Here is a 20,258-nt window from a genome sequence, read left to right on the forward strand (position 1 = left end):
AGTGTATCAGGTCCACAGTATACCTTAACCCTCTATACAAGCTCATGTGTATGTGTGTAATATCCAGTCAGTTGTGTCTCTCAGGTAAACACATCTGGCCCCCATAAAGGATAGAACACGTCGCAGTAACTTGGTAATTTCTTTCACCTTAATGAGTTAATGGTACCTGTGTCTCTCCTCCCCCCCCTCCTTCAACACTAATTAGCAGAAGGTGTTCTTGTGGTATATGGATCTTTACTATACCTGAGAGGCGAAAACACTGTATATATCGATAATCTTAATAAAATACTTGTAAAAATATGAGAAGTTTCTAAGTAATTTCCCTCGTGTGAAAGAAATATAAATTTATATAAGTTTTGTCGTATGTTCTAGGAATTGACTTTTTTTTTTTTTCTTACTCGTGATAAATAAGATAATCTGTGGAGACGGTCGTAAGGTTTCGCTCTTCAGAACCTCGCTAAGGGTTATATATAAACACTATACATCGGGGTGACAGAGGGAGGTAGGTGAAGGTGACTGGTGAAGGTGACTGGTGAAGGTGACTGGTGAAGGTGACTGGTGAAGGGTGACTGGTGAAGGTGACTGGTGAAGAAGGTGACTGGTGAAGAAGGTGACTGGTGAAGGTGACTGAGGAAGGTGACTGGAGAAGGTGACTGGTGAAGGTGACTGAGGAAGGACTGGTGAAGGTGACTGGTGAAGGTGACTGAGGAAGGTGACTGGTGAAGAAGGTGACTGGTGAAGGTGACTGGTGAAGGTGACTGGTGAAGAAGGTGACTGGTGAAGGTGACTGGTGAAGGTGACTGGTGAAGGTGATCCTATACTACCTGAGGTCTCCACTTAAGGTGATCCCCGACCCTCGCTTCTCCTTCCATAAACCAGCTTTAGTCGGCCCTTTTGTGAGTCTCATTTATTCTCCTCTGTGTGTGTCTCTCTCTCGTCTGTCTGTCTGTTTTTCGTGTCTCTCTCTCTCTCTCTCTCTCTCTCTCTCTCTCTCTTTTCTCCCAGGATGGATAACGACGGGTTCATTTCTTGACTCATAAATCAGTCTCGTTAAGTCTGGGAAGAAAAAGAAGCTCTACTTACTTCCCTATTACATAAATTTTCTTCCTTTTTTTACTTTATTTTATGTTTTTTTTTTGGTTTTCTTTATTTGTTTTGAATATTTTGTTATTTTTTTCTTTTTTGAATTTATAGAATTGATTTTAGAAAAGTGTGATTCTAGTCAACTATTTGTCTGTCTGTCTGTCTGTCTGTCTGTCTCACTCTATCTATCTATCTATCTATCTATCTATCTATCTATCTATCTGTAATTAATTCTATAACAACGTAAAACAAAAACATTCTTAGATTTTTTTTTTTAAGAATATAATTAAAACTTACCATAACATTTATACACAAGAACAAAACCTGTTTATAATTACGAGACGAAGATAAACAGTAAACGCGTACAGTACTTGTCGATGGATCAAGGCTTAGTCATAACACAAGACATAAGTTAACAAGGTAATTGCCCCGTACTAATGAGACAGGTGTACCCCCAGTGGAATGTAATAATAGAGCCTCGTGCAAAATACTATCACTGAGATGGAGGGAAAAAAATGGGGTAATTAAGACGGGAATAGCGTTTGTGTGTTTGTGTGTGTGTGTGTGTGTGTGTGTGTGTCTGTGTGTGTGTGTGTGTGTGTGTGTGTGTATATGTGTGTGTGTGTGTGTGTGTGTGTGTGTGTGTGTGTGTGTGTGTGTGTCTGTGTGTGTGTGTGTGTGTGTGTGTGTGTGTGTGTGTGTGTGTGTGTGTATGTGTTTGTGGTTGTGTAAAAAAAAAGTAGTTTGTTTACTCTTATATAAACAATAGTCTGAACATATAAGGAAGTAGACAAGAAGAGATAAACAAAGAATCAAAGAATAACAATAACAAAACCCTGAATAACACTTAACAATAACAAAATCACTAACAACAAAAAACTTCAATATTTAAACTACAAAAAAATGAATAAAATCGACCTATATAGAATCCTACGGGTGTTATTTTGTAAGAGGGAATATTTGAGGGCGATTGAATATGTAGAGACATTGAGAGCGAGACTAGACGTAGCATATAGCAGTAACAGGAGGGGGGCGGATCAAGTGACTAAAGGTCCCTGTGTGTTGATACATAAACACCATCGTTGAATACCTGGGGGAATGGACAGGTGTGTTCTAAGGAATGTGAGGGTAGAGACTTGACCTTTTTTTTTTTTTAACCTTTTACCTGTGATGACAAATGTTAAATAAGGATAAAAAAAATGGATTTGTTTTATTTAGAGGTGAAAGTATATGTCTAGGTGTAGTGCAGGTTAGGTTAGGGTAGGTTAGGTTACGATAGGATAGGTTACGTTACGTTAAATTAAGGAAGGTTAGGTTAGGTTTTGTGAGAATATTTAGGTATAAATGAAAGAAGAGTTCATAAACGTTTGTCCACAGGTAGACTCACATTTAGCAGATATTGAAGTGTTTTGAGCTGTCAGGACCAGGGGGAGGAGTAAAGACAACGGGAAGGGTGAAAGTGTAATGCAAACTGGACACGTGTAGCGGCTGTTACATATGGAGTGAGGGGCGTGACAGTAAACGAAGGACGTAGGAGCTAGGATATGGTTAATCCTAGACTTAGAATAGGATATAAGGATTCCTGGGTGTCTAGACTAAAGCTAAATTAGAATCCTGATTGATTGGTAATATTTATGATGTTTGAGAATAAAAAAACAAAAGAATGTCGATGTAAAAATAAAAACAAAAAAATAAAACAATTTAACTCGATGTTGTGGATTTGGGGGATTTTCTAACGGGATTTTTTTTGGGGGGATTGAAAATTGCCTCAATAGCGACAGATATTCTTACGTAAGTCAGTAAAGGCTGGAGAGAGAGAAGAGTGGTAAGAGGTATATTAAGGATTATAAGCATCATATATCACCAGACTGGGGGATGGGTTGGGTTGGGATGGGATGGGATAGGATGGGATGGGATGGAATGGAATGGGCTATAAAAGCTACCATCAACATAAAGTGTGAGGCTAAGCTAAAAAAAAAAAAAATCCCTCACCATAACAACACAATTCTTACTCCCAGGAATGTTAACGAGGGCGACTCTAGCCTATCCCGTTAATCCCCTGGAAAAATAAAAAAAATAAAAAATAAAATAAAATTCTCTTGATAAATTTTCCGATACACACATTTATACAATACGTAATAACTTAGGATTTAATAGTTATGATGTCGTTGTGTTATTTTTGTGTTTTGTTTAGTAAGTTATGAAATAGGGAAATAAGTTATGATTAGTTGCCAACGTGTGAATGGTGATCAGACAGGAAGGGAAACAACGCCATTTCTTTTGTCTACGTTCAATTGTTTGTCTTTCCAGCTTTTTTTTTCCCTTTCCAGTTTTCGATTTTTTTCCTTGAAGTTAATTATCCGGAAAATATACTTTTTTCCCCTGCTTAACATTCTTGTATACTATGCTCTCTTGTTTTGGCTCCAACACTATTTTCCACCTTTTCTCTATCACCATCGTTTATCTCCATCTTTTGCTCTTCCCCCAACATTCATTACTTATCTTTATGACCTATTCCAATCTCTTTCTCTCCACTCGTTTCCTTCTCCAACATCCTTCTCCAGCACTCCTTCCTCCCCCCAATCCTTTCTCCAACATCCTTCTCTCCACCAGACTCCTTCTCCAGCACATTTCTCTCCACTTTTCTCAATCTCCAACACTCCCCTCCAACACTCCCCTCCTCCACTCCACCCCACTTTCCTCATTTCCTAACTCTCTTCTCTCCCTTACTTCCTTTCTTAAACACACACCTCCTCCTTTACTCCCTCCTTCAGGACTCTCTGGCTTGAAACAACACTATCCTGAGACAGTTACCCAAGTTCGTCTCCTGCAGAAGGTTCTTACACTAAACACGTCTAAATTGGTGTAACCTGACCTTACCTTACCTTACCTTACCTGACCTTACCTGACCTTACCTTACCTGACCTTACCTTACCTTACCTTACCTTACCTTGCCTTAACTTAACTTAACTTATGATTAGTGAATACCTTTCGACGTTTTTCTTGTCATTCATCATATTTATCGTAATTATATAATCTGTTTTAATTTCTTCCTCTTCGTGAGTAATTTTATCAGATTTTTGCATTTTCTTTCGCCACTTTCGCCTTTATTTCTATGGGTAACTGATAAGAAATTCCTCCTAGATTAGCAGTTTATTTGACATCTTATCTCATCTTTGTAAACAGACCTACCCGCCTCTCCTCAGTGGCTTAACTTGGCCTGGTAAACATAGATTCAATGTAAACATATTAAATGAAACACTAATAGCGTAAACAGAAGCAAACAATCCCTGAACAAGACTCGTTACAGAATAAATGGAACTCATCATCAAGCTTCTTTCTTTCTTATGTAATTTTGTCTGATAAATGAATGTGATTTTATCCCCATCAAAATTATATTATCCTAAAAAAAATCATAAAACACTAATTAAATCATTTTTAAAACTATGAATTTTTAAAAGATGTTAATATATATTTTTAATTAGTTGAAGTTTGATTTTTTTTACAGGTAATGTTTATATAATTAACAGGAAAACACTAAATGGTATTTACGACGATACTAAACCAGGTGTCTACGCAGTTTCTTGGCATTGTCCTGAACTCGGATACACACACGATTGTAAAATACTCGTAGGAAAATATATAACACCTCCCAGGACCGCTTTGGGACTATAAAAAACACGACCTTATGGTACAGCTCAGCCGACAGAGGTAAAAACAATATCCATCTCTTGATAAAAATTTTCAGTCTAGTTTCGTGTGTTTGTTTCTGTCACCAACAAGGAGACGATTTGTTTTGTATGTGTTCTTACGAGGGTGAAGGATGTGTTGGGGTTCCTTCGTTCACAAACAAGAAGGATATATGTTGCATCCTTCGTTCACAAACAAGAAGGAGATATGTAGGATCGTAAGTTTACACAGGAGGAATGATCTGTTATGTTGTATATTTCCAGACAAGGAAGGAGGGGTAAGGAGGAGAAGAGGGAAGGAAGGAGGAGGGAGAGAAGGAGGAGAGAGTGAGAGAGAGAAATCTTCCGGGCCCAGTAAATCAGTAAGGGGGAGATGCAAGTTTTGGTATTGTTAGTTCACCAGAGGAGAGAATTATCGTGTATTGTCCGGTTTTCAGTCGGAGTTTGTTTGTCGAGATGAATGAAGATATTATGTAGTGAGCTTTTCTTCGTAACTCTATTGTTTTATTCATTCATTCATTCATTCATTCATTCATTCATTCATTCATTTATTTATTTGTTTTTTGTTTTATATTATTATTTTTTTTATCCCACGGTAAAGGGCGAGAGGGATTTCACTCGGTGTGGACTGAACTGTCGTGGGATTTATTGTTGTGATTTTATTTGGTTTTGTTGTTTTGTGTTGGGAGAATTGTGTTTGTTTTGTGACCTTACAATACTAAACCTTACAAACACAAAACTTTACACCACAATACTAAATATATTCACCATGTTATGAATCTTACCTGAGTTTGTGGTGTTGTCAGTTCCTTGTGGTGTTGTCAGTTCCTTGTGGTGTTGTCAGCCCCTTGTGGTGTTGTCAGCCCCTTGTGGTGTTGTCAGTTCCTTGTGGTGTTATCAGCCCCTTGTGGTGTTGTCAGCCCCTTGTGGTGTTGTCAGCCCTTTATGGTGTTGTCAGCCCCTTGTGGTGTTGTCAGCCCCCTTGTGGTGTTATCAGCCCTTGTGGTGTTGTCAGCCCCTTGTGGTGTTGTCAGTTCCTTGTGGTGTTGTCAGTTCCTTGTGGTGTTGTCAGCCCCTTGTGGTGTTGTCAGCCCCTTGTGGTGTTATCAGCCCCTTGTGGTGTTGTCAGCCCCTTGTGGTGTTGTCAGCCCTTTATGGTGTTGTCAGCCCCCTCACAGTTGGGGTCACTTATCGTGTCCTGAAACTACAACACGAGAGGAAAAAATAAATAAACAATCCAACCTGTAACTATTGTCAAGTGAGACATAATAACAGGTAGATCAAGGGTTCATATCTCCAAAGGTCAAAGAAAGGTCGAATAAAGGTCACGTCTACATTAGTTAAAAAGGTCATGGTTAACAACTACCCTGGAAGAATAATTAGGTTATTGGATACCTACACCACACCCAACCTCCCTTCCCCTCTCCCTTCCCCTCTCCTCTCCCCCCTCTTTTACCTCCCCTCCCTCTCTTCCCTCTCCTTCCCTCTCCTCTCCCCTCTCTTCCCTCCCCATCTCCTTAATTAATGTCAAGGATTATTTTACATATGATATATCTGACTCCATGTTTAGTCATATAAAAACTTCCTGGAAAATTTTTTGATTTTTATAATTTTTTTTAGGAAGGCAACAGGAAGGAGGAAGGAAGAGGATCTTACAAACAATTTATGATATACTGTGCTCGTAGGTAAACACTCCCAACCAACTTTTATTTTGTTTGTAGTTTGCTCTTGTGCATAATGAAGCTTGTGTAATTATATGTTCACTGGATTATTTAACAATTACAAACACCAATTTATATAATAAGTTTTTCCAATTTATTAAACCAAATGTATTATAAAATAGGGAATGTAAATAAGGGGATTTTTTTACACTAAACTAGATTTATTTGATTGAAGAAATGGTTAATTTTTTTTTTACTGCTAAACCGAAATAGGTAATAGGTAGAGAGGGTGGTGGAGGGAGAGAAGGAGAGAGAGGGTGGTGGAGGGAGAGAGAGGGAGAGAGAGAGAGAGGGTGGGTCAAGGATGTCAACACCTCCCTGGCAGTACACTATTTTGTTCCCACAATATTAAGTTCAGGTCCTCGAGAGAAAAATATAGTCCACAGAAAATCATAAACTTCAGGCCACACGCTGAGATATTTAAAGGCAATAAATGAAAGTCGACCAAGAAAATACGTCGAGGGTTAAATTCTCCATTACATTACTTTACTTTCTTTTGTTTTAATAAATATAATCAAGTTTTATTGATTATATGGAAGTAAAAATTATATCGTATTTAAATTGAGTATTTTAAGTCTATCGTTATCTGAGAATATCACCATATAATACCTGAGACTACATACATACATACATACATACATACATACATACATACATACATACACCAAAAGCCTCGTAAAAAAAAAAACTGTACATTACAAATCAAAACTAAAAGAACATAAGAATTTTTACACCACAAAACTTAACTTTTTTTTTCTCGGTATAAACAAAAGTTCTTAAGAGCCCAAGGCGAGTCTGTACGCTGTTGTTTTTATTATGTTTTTTTTTCCTTCCTGTAATTCAGACAAGACCTTCCTGAAATACTAACTACTCTCTGAATCACCCAATACACCTGTTAACAGCCTGATTTAGTGGGATTAACATTGACGTAATAAATATCTCCCGTATAACCTGTACTGTAATGTATTTGTTTACTGTATCTTTAAATTGTTTCTGTAATGTTTAAATGTATTTGTTTTTTTAAGCTAAATTGTAAGACAGGTTAGATTAGGTTAGGTTTAGTGTGAGTTAGGTTAGGTTAGGTTAGGTTTAGTGTGAGTTAGGTTAGGTTAGGTTAGGTGTAGTGCAGGTTAGATTAGGTTAGGTTTAGTGTGAGTTAGGTTAGGTTAGGTTAGGTTTAGTGTGAGTTAGGTTAGGTTAGGTTAGGTGTAGTGTGAGTTAGGTTAGGTTAGGTTTAGTGTGAGTTAGGTTAGGTTAGGTTTAGTTTGAGTTAGGTTAGGTTAGGTTTAGTGTGAGTTAGGTTAGGTTAGGTTTAGTGTGAGTTAGGTGAAGTTGATTAATCTTTGGGTGAGATAAGCTAGAGTGGCTAAACTTCAGGTGATCCTTAATCTACCATCCCCTCTCACCTTCCCTGCTGGAGCTTTGTTCTTGAAATTTAAAACTACATCAAAAGCTGTTTGCGTTTCCCGAGAACTTTTAATCCCACGTTTATTACATTGTCAGTGACGTTAATAGCGGTGGGTATATGTATGTTGACTACACACACACACAAACACACACCCCCCACACACCTCCACACCCCCCACACACAATACCCCACCCCACCTTACGCAAATATACTGTTTCTTATACAACTCTCTTAATTGACCATATATACGATCTCTTTAAGAGCTGTAATAAAAGTCAGACGAAGTTATTTAAGTTGGAGAACAAAAATTGAGAATGAGCTCACAAGACAAACAGATAAAAATTAAAATTCTTTCCTAATCATTCTCTGTCCCTGTCGATTCATCTTCATTTCCTATCGTTATTTTTCCTGCTAATGAGAAGGTTTATCTATCATTCAAACCTAAACTCCAGAACAACCACATAAAACTGAAGTAGATTTTCTTTCCAATTACTAAGTTAAATTTCCTAAACATGGGAAGGATTTGATGGTAGAAGAAAAAATAAATAAATAAATGGTTGGTAATGTTTGTTTTTTCTCAATCATAATTTATTTACCTTCTTAACTGACGAATTATACTGCAGTAAATAATAGAGTGATATATATTCTCGTGTCGGGTGCACAAGTCAGCCCAGGAGACGTTGGTACAAGGCCGTGTGTCCTGGTATCATTTGTCTTAAGATATCACACAATTCTTACTCTCTTTTTTATTTTATTTTTCCTTGAAGGGGAAAAAATGGCCCACGTGAAATATGTTTGAGTTCATTAATCTTTTTCATCACGTCTATACCTCATACGTACGTGGGAACCCCTCATACACACACACACATACTCACACACCTCATACACACACACACATACTCACTAACCTGAATATCAAGGTGTTTAGGCCTATATAAACACGTAAATAAAACAATCCCCTCACCCCTTAGTTATCCTCGGTGGCATGGGGTTAGTAACTACGTCTATAGAAATCTTTTTATATCAACTGAAACAACTTTGAAGTTTGGGCTGCTTGACTGTGTGTGTGTAAATGTAATGAAGACTTTAGATAAACAGTGGAGTCCTGATCGTGTTTTAAGCAAGGCATAGGAGGACCAGTTTGCTAGGGGTAAGTGAGAGGTGTAAAGTCAGGAGCATATAGCAAGGAAGAGGAGGAGGATGAGTTTGCTGGGGACAAGTGAGAGGTGTAAAGTCAGGAGCATATAACAAGGAAGAGGAGGAGGATGAGTTTGCTGGGGACAAGTGAGAGGTGTAAAGTCAGGAGTGTCTGAATCTGTAAGAGACACAGAGAGAGAGTGTTATTAAATAGCGAAACGTAGGGATTCCTGAACATACAAGATCAAGTTAACAATGTGATACATGATAAGGTTTATTGTAAAGGCATATACAACTTTGGAAAGAGAAAATATAGATATTTTGGAGAGACTCAACTAACAGCATTGAAAACTTGATTGTGAGAGATGGAGTGATAACAATAGGAACAGGGACAAGGAAGTGGATGATTGATAAGTAAACAAAGAGTCCAATAAACTAATGGGAATGGAGAGAAATTGATGGAAATATATAGTAAGAGAATTTACGTTGAGAAACTATATGATTTGTAAAGAAGAGAATTCATATGTAAAGAAAATAACAAATAAACTATAAATAATAAATAAATACCAAAACAAAACAAAAACAACTAGGAGATGAAAGTGAGGGAAAGAAAGAGAGAACAGAATGATAACCAGGAAGTGAACAAGTTGAGAAACCCGGAAGAAGAATAAGAGAAAATAGCCAGTAAACACGAGAACAGGGAGATACTGGATAAAGAAAGAGAAGTCAGAGGGGGGAGAGAGATAATATTTTAAACAACTTTTGAATAATATGGATGAGAGAAAGTGAGAGTTCTCCTCCCGACGACAGGGAAAAGGAGAAAGTGTGAGAATGAGAGTAGAGAAAGATGATAAATGAGGAAATAGATGAAACATAATGTATATAAGCTTAGGAATGATAAATACAACAAGTGCAAAGAGAATCACAATAGAAATGATAAAGATAGGAAGAACAACAAAGGAATGAGAGACAGAGAGGCAGACAGACAGAGAGGCAGACAGACAGGATACAATGTTACTATTGAGAACATTGTGGTTTAAACAAGTGTCAGGAGTAGTGAGTATCAGGAAGAGTGTGAGTCGATATACTTTGCTTACATCTCAAGTATGAATGAAATGTATCTGGTGAAATGAAAGAAATTATTGTCATCATTCTATCAGGGGAGATGGATAAGACGTGTGTTGCTGATGAAGGCGAAATTGATGGAGATTGATGGAGATTGATGGCGCTTTTGTTGTGGAAGGACAGTATCATGGAAGGATGGCTCGAATTTATAGCTGTTAGAGAGAATGATGAGGAATGATGGGAGTTAGAGAGAAAGAATGTTTAGGAATGATGAGGAATTTGAGAGAAAGAATGTTAAGGAATGATGGGAGAGAGAGAAAGAATGTTAAGGAATGATGGGAGAGAGAGAAAGAATGTTAAGGAATGATGAGGAATTTGAGACAAAGAATGATAAGGAATGATAGAGAAATTTACTCCTGACAATATTAACTCAATCCTCAAGATATAACGGAATTTCCTCACCATGTAATCCGTTAAAGAGAATGTTTCACTATATGTTCTTTGTTGGGTGAGTGAATCAGTTTTTGAGTTATGTTTGATCATGATGAACATAACACTGTTCTATTTACCTCAGTGAAGGAGTAATTGAACTTAATAGCTCCAGAAATCTATTTAATCGTATGGAGCTATTTAAAGGGCTATTATTTATTCAGGTCTGGTACATTATTGTTTTTTTTTCAGGTATCTTAAAAAAAAATTAATACAAAATGTGAAAAAAAATGAAATAAAATAATATTAAAAAAATTTACATGAATAAAAATATGAATAAAATAAAATAAAGAAAAAAATCAAATCAAATATGAAATAAAATAAACCACGATTTCTGTCTCGCCTTAGGGAATAAAACAATTTTTTAGTGTATATATTTTTTGGCTAATTTTAACTGACTCAATTCCCCAGCACAACTTTGAGGGGTTAGGTTAGGTTAGGTTAGGTTAGGTTAGGTTGGATTAGGTTAGGTTAGGTTAGATTAGATTAGCGTTAACGTGATTAAACTTAAGGTGAATTAAGACTTAGTGGGGGGAGCTAATCTTCATGTGATCATCCCCCGAAAAAAACTACTGTATTAGCACATACACTCTCTCTCTCTCTCTCTCTCTCTCTCTCTCTCCATACTCTAATGTGGATCAGTGTGGAACAAGTGGAGTATGAGAAAAAACAAACATGCAGTGAAGAGACCCTACTTTGTCTTGTGGAGTGGTTACAGTAAGGGTGTGGAGGGGTTACAGTAAGGGGTGTGGAGGGGTTACAGTAAGGGTGGAGGAATGATTACAGTATGGGGTATAGAATGGTTACTGTAGGGAGTTGGGTACAGTGGTGGAGGGTACGAAGTGTTTAAAGTAAGGGATGGGTACAGAATAGTTACAGTGGGGGGGGGGAGGTCAAGTAAATTAGAGTGAATAAGAGAGACAGAGAGAGAGACAATAATCACTAGGTTGAGAAAGTCATGAGAAAATGTTGTGACTAAAGAAGAGAAAAATTATCTCCCGGATTGCATGTGAAGAGAGAGAGAGAGATAGTGATTTGAGACATTTGAGACATAGACTAGTATCTCTTGTTATTGTAGTGCTGTTGGTGTGTTTGTCCTGTGTATGTCGTGGTTGGAGTTGTGTTTTGAGGGCTATTTTAGGTCGTTTGGTTATGGTAGTTTATGTCACGAAAGGAATGACAAGATTAGGGAGATTTCTTTTGGGGGGGTGAGGGGGGGGGGGTGGGGGGGTCTAGGTTGAGTTAAGACACGAACAGAGAAAAATAGTGTTATAATGTTTAATGTTTAATTCCGGGTTATTATTTTCTTATGTTTAAGTAGAGTTAATGAATGAAAGGAAATTTATGGGAAAAAGTTATGTGAGAATTTGGGTCAATATCGCCATGATGTCGTATGTGAAGCAGAGTTGACTTGAATGTGTGAAGCAGTGTGTGTGTGTGTGTGTGTGTGTGTGTGTGTGTGTGTGTGTGTGTGTGTGTCTGAATTAAGAACGTCGACTCGGCATTAAGAGGAGAAAAAAAACACACAAAAAGAATTACGTTGATTAATTAGTAAAAACGAAAAAAAATACAGGTATTTTTTTTTTTAATCAACAGACAAAGAACAATGAAACCTTAATGAATAAACTTTAGATGAATCAAGTTTTTTTCTTCCCCGAGAGGAATAAATAACTCGTTCTAGGAGATGTTTGTTGTAAGTAATTAATTTCTTCTACTCAACTAACTGGTGATTCTGTGATTGATTTGCTACCAGAGTTAAATCGTATTTTATTGTTTTTTTAGAACACTTACCTTCGTCTCCACTACAACTGTGATAACATTTGCATTACTAATCGATCGGCCTTTACTTAAATAAGATCTTTGCCAATCACTCACAAATGTCAAAGCTGGGTACAGGTTCGTAATTTCAGTGGACAAAACTTCTCGTAAAAAACCCAAAACATCTGATTTATTCTATTTTTTTAAACGATAAATAATTCTTTATTAAATTGTTTTAGATCTGGATGAAAGGATACGAGACTAGTCTACTCACCTTAAGGTCGTTGGTTCGTGTTTAGGGTACCCAAGTCCACCCAGCTGTGAATAGGTACCTAACTATACAGATGAGGAGATAATGACAACCGAGTGCAGTGCCGTGTTTACTACCTAAAAAAATGGCATAGTCTACAGTATACTATATCCAAACTACCCCTTAGGCCTACATTCACCCACATAAATTGATAGATTACAACCGAGACACAGTTACTCCTTACCTGAGACATACAGGTAATAATAACTACACCTTGGTATCATCCCACTATCTCCCTTGTTAGACGAAGCCCCGAGACCTGAAGTTGACTCAAGAGGCAGGAGAAAATAATGTTGGCATCGGTATCACATATTGTAACTGAAGGGAAGTACAGCATCCGGTATAAAGTCTTTTAAAAGTTCCTTCCTGGAGACTGACCATTATTGTTTGAGAGATTGTGCCTTTCACCCCAGGGTCGTGTTTTTTGTTCACTGGCGATGTAAACAAGACCATCTGAGAACACACACACACACACACACACACACACACACACACACACACACACACAGAGGCGTGATATAAAGATAACTCATGATTGAAATATAATCAATATAACACACATGATTACATAGTTTCATAGTTATTTATCATATTATTATTATGATCACAAATTTAACTCTACCTAACCTGGCCTTTAAATTAACCTTTACCTAACCTATTTTCTGAGATTTAACCCCACCTAACCTATTTTAATTTAACCCCACCTAACACAATGAACAATTAACCCCACTAAACCTGGCAACACAATTTAACCCCACCTAACACTATTTACACAATTTAACCCACACCTAACCTGGCCAGACAATTTAACCTACCTAACCTGGCAACACAGTTAACTCCACCTAACCTGGCCAGACAATTTAACCCCTAACAGCAACACAGACCTTCCCACCTAACCTGGCCACACAATTTAACTCCACCTGACCTGGCAACACAATTTAACTCCACCTGACCTGGCCACACAATTTAACTCCACCTGACCTGGCAACACAATTTAACTCCACCTAACCTGGCAACACAATTTAACTCCACCTGACCTGGCAACACAATTTAACTCCACCTAACCTGGCAACACAATTTAACTCCACCTAACCTGGCCACACAATTTAACCCCACCTGACCTGGCAACACTCGCTAACACACAATGATGAGAACTTGGTGGTATTTGCAATTACCTGAGCCGGAACAAGAGCTCATAATATATATATATATATATATATATATATAATGTGAAATATTCTGATTAAACTCACTGTACCTGGCGTGGGGGATGGGAGAGATGCCTTCTGACTCATATCTGTACGTCCAGAGTACCATAATAATACGTCAAGTCTTATAATAATACGTCAAGTCTTATAATAATGCGTCAAGTCTTATAGCAATGCGTCAAGTCTTATAATAATACGTCAAGTCTTTTAATAATACGTCAAGTCTTATAATAATACGTCAAGTCTTATAATAATGCGTCAAGTCTTATAGCAATGCGTCAAGTCTTATAATAATACGTCAAGTCTTTTAATAATACGTCTAGTCTTATCATGTAATGCTCATATATATGTCTGTTCTAACCTCTTAACAGAAAAAAAGGTAATTTCTTTCTAACATTTGCTACTATAGTAAAAAATGTATACATAGGTTATATACACAGGTATACATATATAGACGTAATACATATACACGGTGTGTGTTCTTGACGTTTAATTTTGGTTTCATTATAATCTTAATAGCATAATCAAGAATGCCATCGCCTCTACACATTGTTTCTCCCAGGAAGCAACTGCAGGCGTCAGGTGTTTAGATAATGAGATACAAATGTATACATGAGCACCTTGTTGCTCATTAATGTGTCACACACCTGCCAAGGGAAAGGTCTTATCTCTTAACCTCATCTCATTACTAAAACTATCTTGAGACCAACAAATTTAATGGGGAAAGAATCGACGTTAGATATACATAAAAAAAAATAAGAAAGTGAATTACAGGACTCTTCCCTTCTTCTCTCCCTCCCCTTCTCTCCCTCACCCTTCCTCTCTTACCCCTTCCCCTTCCACCTCCTGTCCCCCGCTGGTAAACCTTCATTTTTTATTCACTTTGTTCACGAAGCTGATTCATTGCTGGGTCTCTCGTCTCTCTATTTACTGTCGCCGTTGCTGCTGCTGCTGGTGGTGGTTCTTTCAGGACACAATGCGTGACTCGTGTGATCCTCATTTTCTTCGGCACCGTGTTTTGCTGGGGTCTTTATTATACACTGTCTCAGGTATTGATTTAGTTTACCTCTCTCTCTCTCTCTCTCTCTCTCTCTCTTTGTGGCACCCTCTCTCTCTCAGTGCCACTCTCTCTCTCTCAGTGCCACTCTCTCTCTTCTCTCAGGTCTTTTAGCTTCATCATCCCGTCCACTGTGTTCACGTTACATACAGCCAATGTTTATTTACCTCCTGCTTACAATCGCATTAGTGACATGGAAAAAATATATATATAACGCTTATTTCTACAACCAAAGTTTGTATATGTTAATAAATCTGTTCTTCCCTCAAAATTCACATGGTCTCCTCTAATTCCTCTTTCTGTTCATTATTCCACTTTTATCGGTTTGTTTTTCTACACCCAACTTCATAAACACTGACTCCAAATACCTGTACCCTGACCTCATTACAGTCAGGTCTCTCACTCACTCATTCCAGGTAACCTCATATTGTATGTTGTTCAATCATCCTTACCTGTGTTTGTATTCATCATTCTGGTTTATTGTTTTCGTCTATTATGTCCTTATTGATTATTTAGTTCATATTTATCATCTTATTTGTCTTTTTTTTTTATTTATTTTTTATTTATTTTGTTATTTTTGTGTTTCTTAGTTTGAGTACAATAGTATAATCCGCTTACAGCAGCTATATCATGTGCCTGCCTTATATAACCTGACCACACACACACACACACACACACACACACACACACACACACACACACACACACACACACACACACTCACACTCATCTCACGCAATGTGCCATCAGTAAATTTCACCACATCAACATCAATAGTGACATTGTTTCCTGCTGGCGAATTCTCACTTTTATTTCCAAACTATTTGTCATTTTCACACCATTCTCTCTTACAAATGTGTGTGTGTGTGTGTGTGTGTGTGTGTGATACCTCTCTCTCTCTTTCTCTCTGTTTGATTGTCTATCTGCCTCAGTCTGTCTGTTTATGTCTGTATGTCTGTCTCTATCTTTCTCTCTTATGTCTTTCCCTCTCCCCCTCCCTCCGTCTCTCTCTCTCTCTCAAATTATTATATTATTCACATTTTCCCTTGTTACTCTTCTTTTTTCATTTGTTGACCCCCCACACACACTGCCTGAGGCTTGGTGGGGGGTGATATAAGCGCCACCTCGACATGCAGTAAGAGCCCTCCCTCCTCCCTCCCTCCCTCTCCTCCCTCTCCTCCTCCTCCTCTCCTCTCCTCCCTCTCCCTCCCTCCCTCTCCTCTCTCCCTCCCTCCTCCTCCCTCCCTCTCCCTCACACTTCACTAACCAGTCTTACCTTCGCCAGGCAGACCACCGTGTGATCGTGAGCACGTACGTTGGTGAGAGTGACGACCTTTCTCCCACACACCTTTCTCCCTCACCCACACACCTTTCTCCCACACACCTTTCTCCCACACACCTTTCTCCCTCACCCACACACAATAACAATTATCATTAACCTCCCACCGTCACTAACCACTCTCCTCTTCGCCAGACGGAACATGGGGTGAACGTGAGCACATCGAGAGTGAGGGTGACAGCTTCAAGACGTCATCATGGTCAGCGACTTACCTGTACCTCGCTGAACCATCTCTTCCCTGCCTACCCTCTGACTGACTCCATACTCCTCAACGTGACCTGTAAGTATCGGCTTTTTTTCGTGTGTGTATGTGTGTGTATGTGTGTGTGTATCGGGGTCTGTGTGTGTGTGTGTATAATTGTTCTTCTGTGTGTGTAGGTAACTGTGTGTGTGTGTTTATGTAGTTGTTTCTGTGTTTGTATGTATGTTATATTTTAGCAATCAGTGTATGTATGTATTCATTTGATTGTCTGCATGTGTGTTTACTTTTAGTCATGTTTTTGTTACTTGTTTTCGTCAGTATGTTAGTTAAATTGTCTACATGTGTTTGTTTACTTGTTTACTTATAACCTTAATTTTTCTTATTTCCTTGTGATTGTTTACTTGTTTTTATTTGTTTGCGTGTGTGTTACCTTACCAGCGTGTCTTTTAACCTGTCTGCGTGTCTGTATGCATGTCTGTGTATATCCCCGACTTACACACTCATGTCTAGGTGTATTAAATCAGGGAATTATCAATGTCTTTATACCTTTCTTTCCTCGGTTGTAAGTTATTTTCACTATGAGATAATAACAGCGTAATATGTCGGTTAATAATGGTACAAAAAGTGTGTAATCCCACAACACATGGAGACATGACACACACACACACACACACACACACACACACACACACACACACACACACACACACACACACACACACTCACTCACTCACTCTGATGAAGAAATATTACAGAGCATGACTTAATGTAGCTAGATATATTACGAGGTGTAATATATGTTTTCAGTGTATATATATCAGTCAAGGGGTGTTATAATTTTCTAAGTTATGACCCTGACCTTTGACCTCTCGGTTCTGGAATCGTACCAGCGGTAGGGGTTGTTTAGGTCTCTGTAACAAGTTCCAGCATTGTAGATCTTACAGCTGTTGAGTTATAACACTGACATTAATGATTATTAGATAGATCTATGCAAATTACATCAGAGTTGAAAATAAAGATGATGAAAAAAGTCATGTGATAATTTATGAGAATTTATGTAATAATTTATGATATGTGATGATTTATGTGATAATATATGATAAATTATGTGATATTTCATTGGATAATTAAAGGAGGAATAATTTATACTGAGTCAACTGAAAACAACTAATATAATAATGTATATCCCTGGAATTAAATGCGTTTAGTGTATTAAGTAAGTTATGAACAAGAGTTTTTCCGCTGGTACCCCACGAGTTAGACCAGCTCACGTTCTCTCTCTGGTAATATTAAAACTCCCCAAAAATCACGATACAAGTCCTGCCTCGTGTATACTATAACAGAAAAAAATAACATAATTCATATAATATTACTGAGCCTATAATTGGTTTCTGTCACTGGGATTCTGTTCTTATTAGTGAATCATATAATCACAGTTCATATATTTGGTTTATATCTGTTATGACTCATAGTTCAGGGCAGTTTTAATGGGTTTAATGATCGTATTAATAATTCTGTGGGTGTTTTTTAGAGTTAAGAATCAGATTCAACCCCATCCAAAAAAAGTTTCTTCACAGAGGGTGATCGATGAATCTCACAATGAACACTACGACTCCTGTTGTCTCGGTAGGGTTGTCAAAATTCTTCGCCCGTTGTGTCATATTGTCTTACGCAAAATGGTAAAGATATTTTTTTTGTGGGGGAGGACGGGGGGGGGGGGTACCATTGGATTGGTTCCCGGAATTCAATAAGCTGAGGATATTACTTGAGGCTTTAGTGGATATATACATTGGTGCTGGTATTGGTAAAGACTCAGAAGGATAATTTTATTTTGACTGTTATAGACTGGAAGATGTATATTATCTACAGTCACTTATTAAATGTGGGTTAGCTTGTGTACAGTCATTAAGCTGTCGATTCCAAATACAGTCGAATATCCCAGAGTACAGTGGCTTATAAATTCCTATATTCTGTGGTACTGTGTTGTAATGTACTGTATTTTATTCATATATATTATACAGGAGTGAATTGTATTTAATTGAATTTCATTGTACTTTTTGGGGAGGCTGTAGTACTCTTTTGTGAACTAAAATATAATGTTTTTTACTGCACCACGCTGTTTTGTAATACTGTTAATTAAAATAAACAAACCAGGTTAATAACGTAAGTTTTAAAGCGTTGCTCTGTATTTTATCATAAAGATTTGTAATATATTGTACTGTAACTTACGACACTCAGGCCATTTATATGATATTATTTGCATCGTCGTTAATACTGCATCATTCTTGTATTCAATTGTAATCGTAATTTCTCGTGTGTGTTGTATTCTGATGAGCTGAATCAGTTTTCGTTGTGGCTATGTAGATTTTCATGTGCAAGTTAGAGCACGTATTTTTGTAGTTGTGTATAATACAAAGAGATGCACTTTACCCAACAGCGTGAAGGAAGGTGGGTGGGTGGGGGGGGGGTGATGGGGTGATGGGGGGGTGATGGGGTGATGGGGGGGTTGTTTATTTTGCTTTTTTGTTTATGAGGGTTTGTTTATTTTTTGGTCTTGTTTATTTATGTTTGTTTATTTTGCTTCTTGTTTGTGTACGGAAGTCCACCACTACCAGCATCGCTACCACCACCACTATTACTACTACTACTACTACTACTACTACTACTACTACTACCACCACCATTACTACCACCATCACTACCACCATTACGAACGCTACCACCACTACTACCACACCACCACTAATACCAGCACCACCACTACCACTACTACCACCACTAATATCTCCACCACCACCATCTTACTACGATCACTACCACCAGTCCGCCACCACCACCACCACCACCACCACCAGGACGACCATCCCACTTCAACCATTATTACCGTCGCAATTCAATTACCACAATCCTTACTGTCACCACCATCTTACACCACCATTATCCCCACTATCACCATCACGCCTCCACTATCACCCTGCCATCATTACACTCATCACTCCATCACCACCGTCACAATCACCATCACCACCATCACCACCATACTCCTGGAAATCACCACATATAAGTATTGTTCCTGACTATTACCACAATTACTTCCAACACCACCACAACCACTATCTCACCTACCACCACCACCACCACCACAATACTACAACCACCACTACCTCTCCCACTACCATTAACAATCTCACTCCAACACCCACACACACACACACCCACACACACACACACACACACACCCACACACACACACACACACACCCACACACACACCCACACACACACACACACTCCACACACACACACACACACACACACACGCACACACACACACACACACACACACACACACCTATACACCTTTTCTAACTCATTTACATACACTCGAGAGACATGTGTATACCCTTGAAGCAGCTGATCCTTAGGGAAATCAGGAGGAGGGAATAAAATTGGTAATAGATGCAGGAATAGGGAGAAAAATCAACAGGGGAATTAATTTTTCTGATATTGTCATTCGTATGTGTTGAAAATGCAAGGGGGGGGGTGTGTGGAAAGGTGTGGCAATGCAGGGAAAGGTGTGACAATGCAGGGGAAGGTGTGGAAAGGTGTGGCAATGCAGGGGAAGGTTTGAAAATGCAGGGAAAAAACTACAAAATTACAGGAAAAAGACTAAAAATACAGGGAAAAAACTAAAAATACAGGGAAAAAACTAAGAATACAGGGGAAAATACCAAAATATACAGGGGGAAAAAAATTCAGGGGACACCGAATATGGCAGGAGGGGGGAAAAAA

The 20,258-nt window shown here is 38.2% G+C and overlaps 1 protein-coding gene across 1 annotated transcript in view; it reads left to right on the forward strand.

Annotated features, from left to right (window-relative positions):
• The window catches only part of LOC121873428 (nephrin-like), a 297,799-nt gene that overhangs the window by 168,633 nt on the left and 108,908 nt on the right, over positions 1 to 20,258 (forward strand). Inside the window, exon 8 of the mRNA XM_042377008.1 lies at positions 16,400 to 16,544. Coding sequence (XP_042232942.1) covers positions 16,400 to 16,544 — 145 coding nt within the window. The remainder of the gene's footprint in view (positions 1 to 16,399; positions 16,545 to 20,258) is intronic.

The sequence above is a fragment of the Homarus americanus genome, unplaced genomic scaffold, assembly GCF_018991925.1.
Source record: "Homarus americanus isolate GMGI-L3 unplaced genomic scaffold, GMGI_Hamer_2.0 scaffold34739, whole genome shotgun sequence".
Lineage (NCBI taxonomy): Eukaryota > Metazoa > Arthropoda > Malacostraca > Decapoda > Nephropidae > Homarus > Homarus americanus.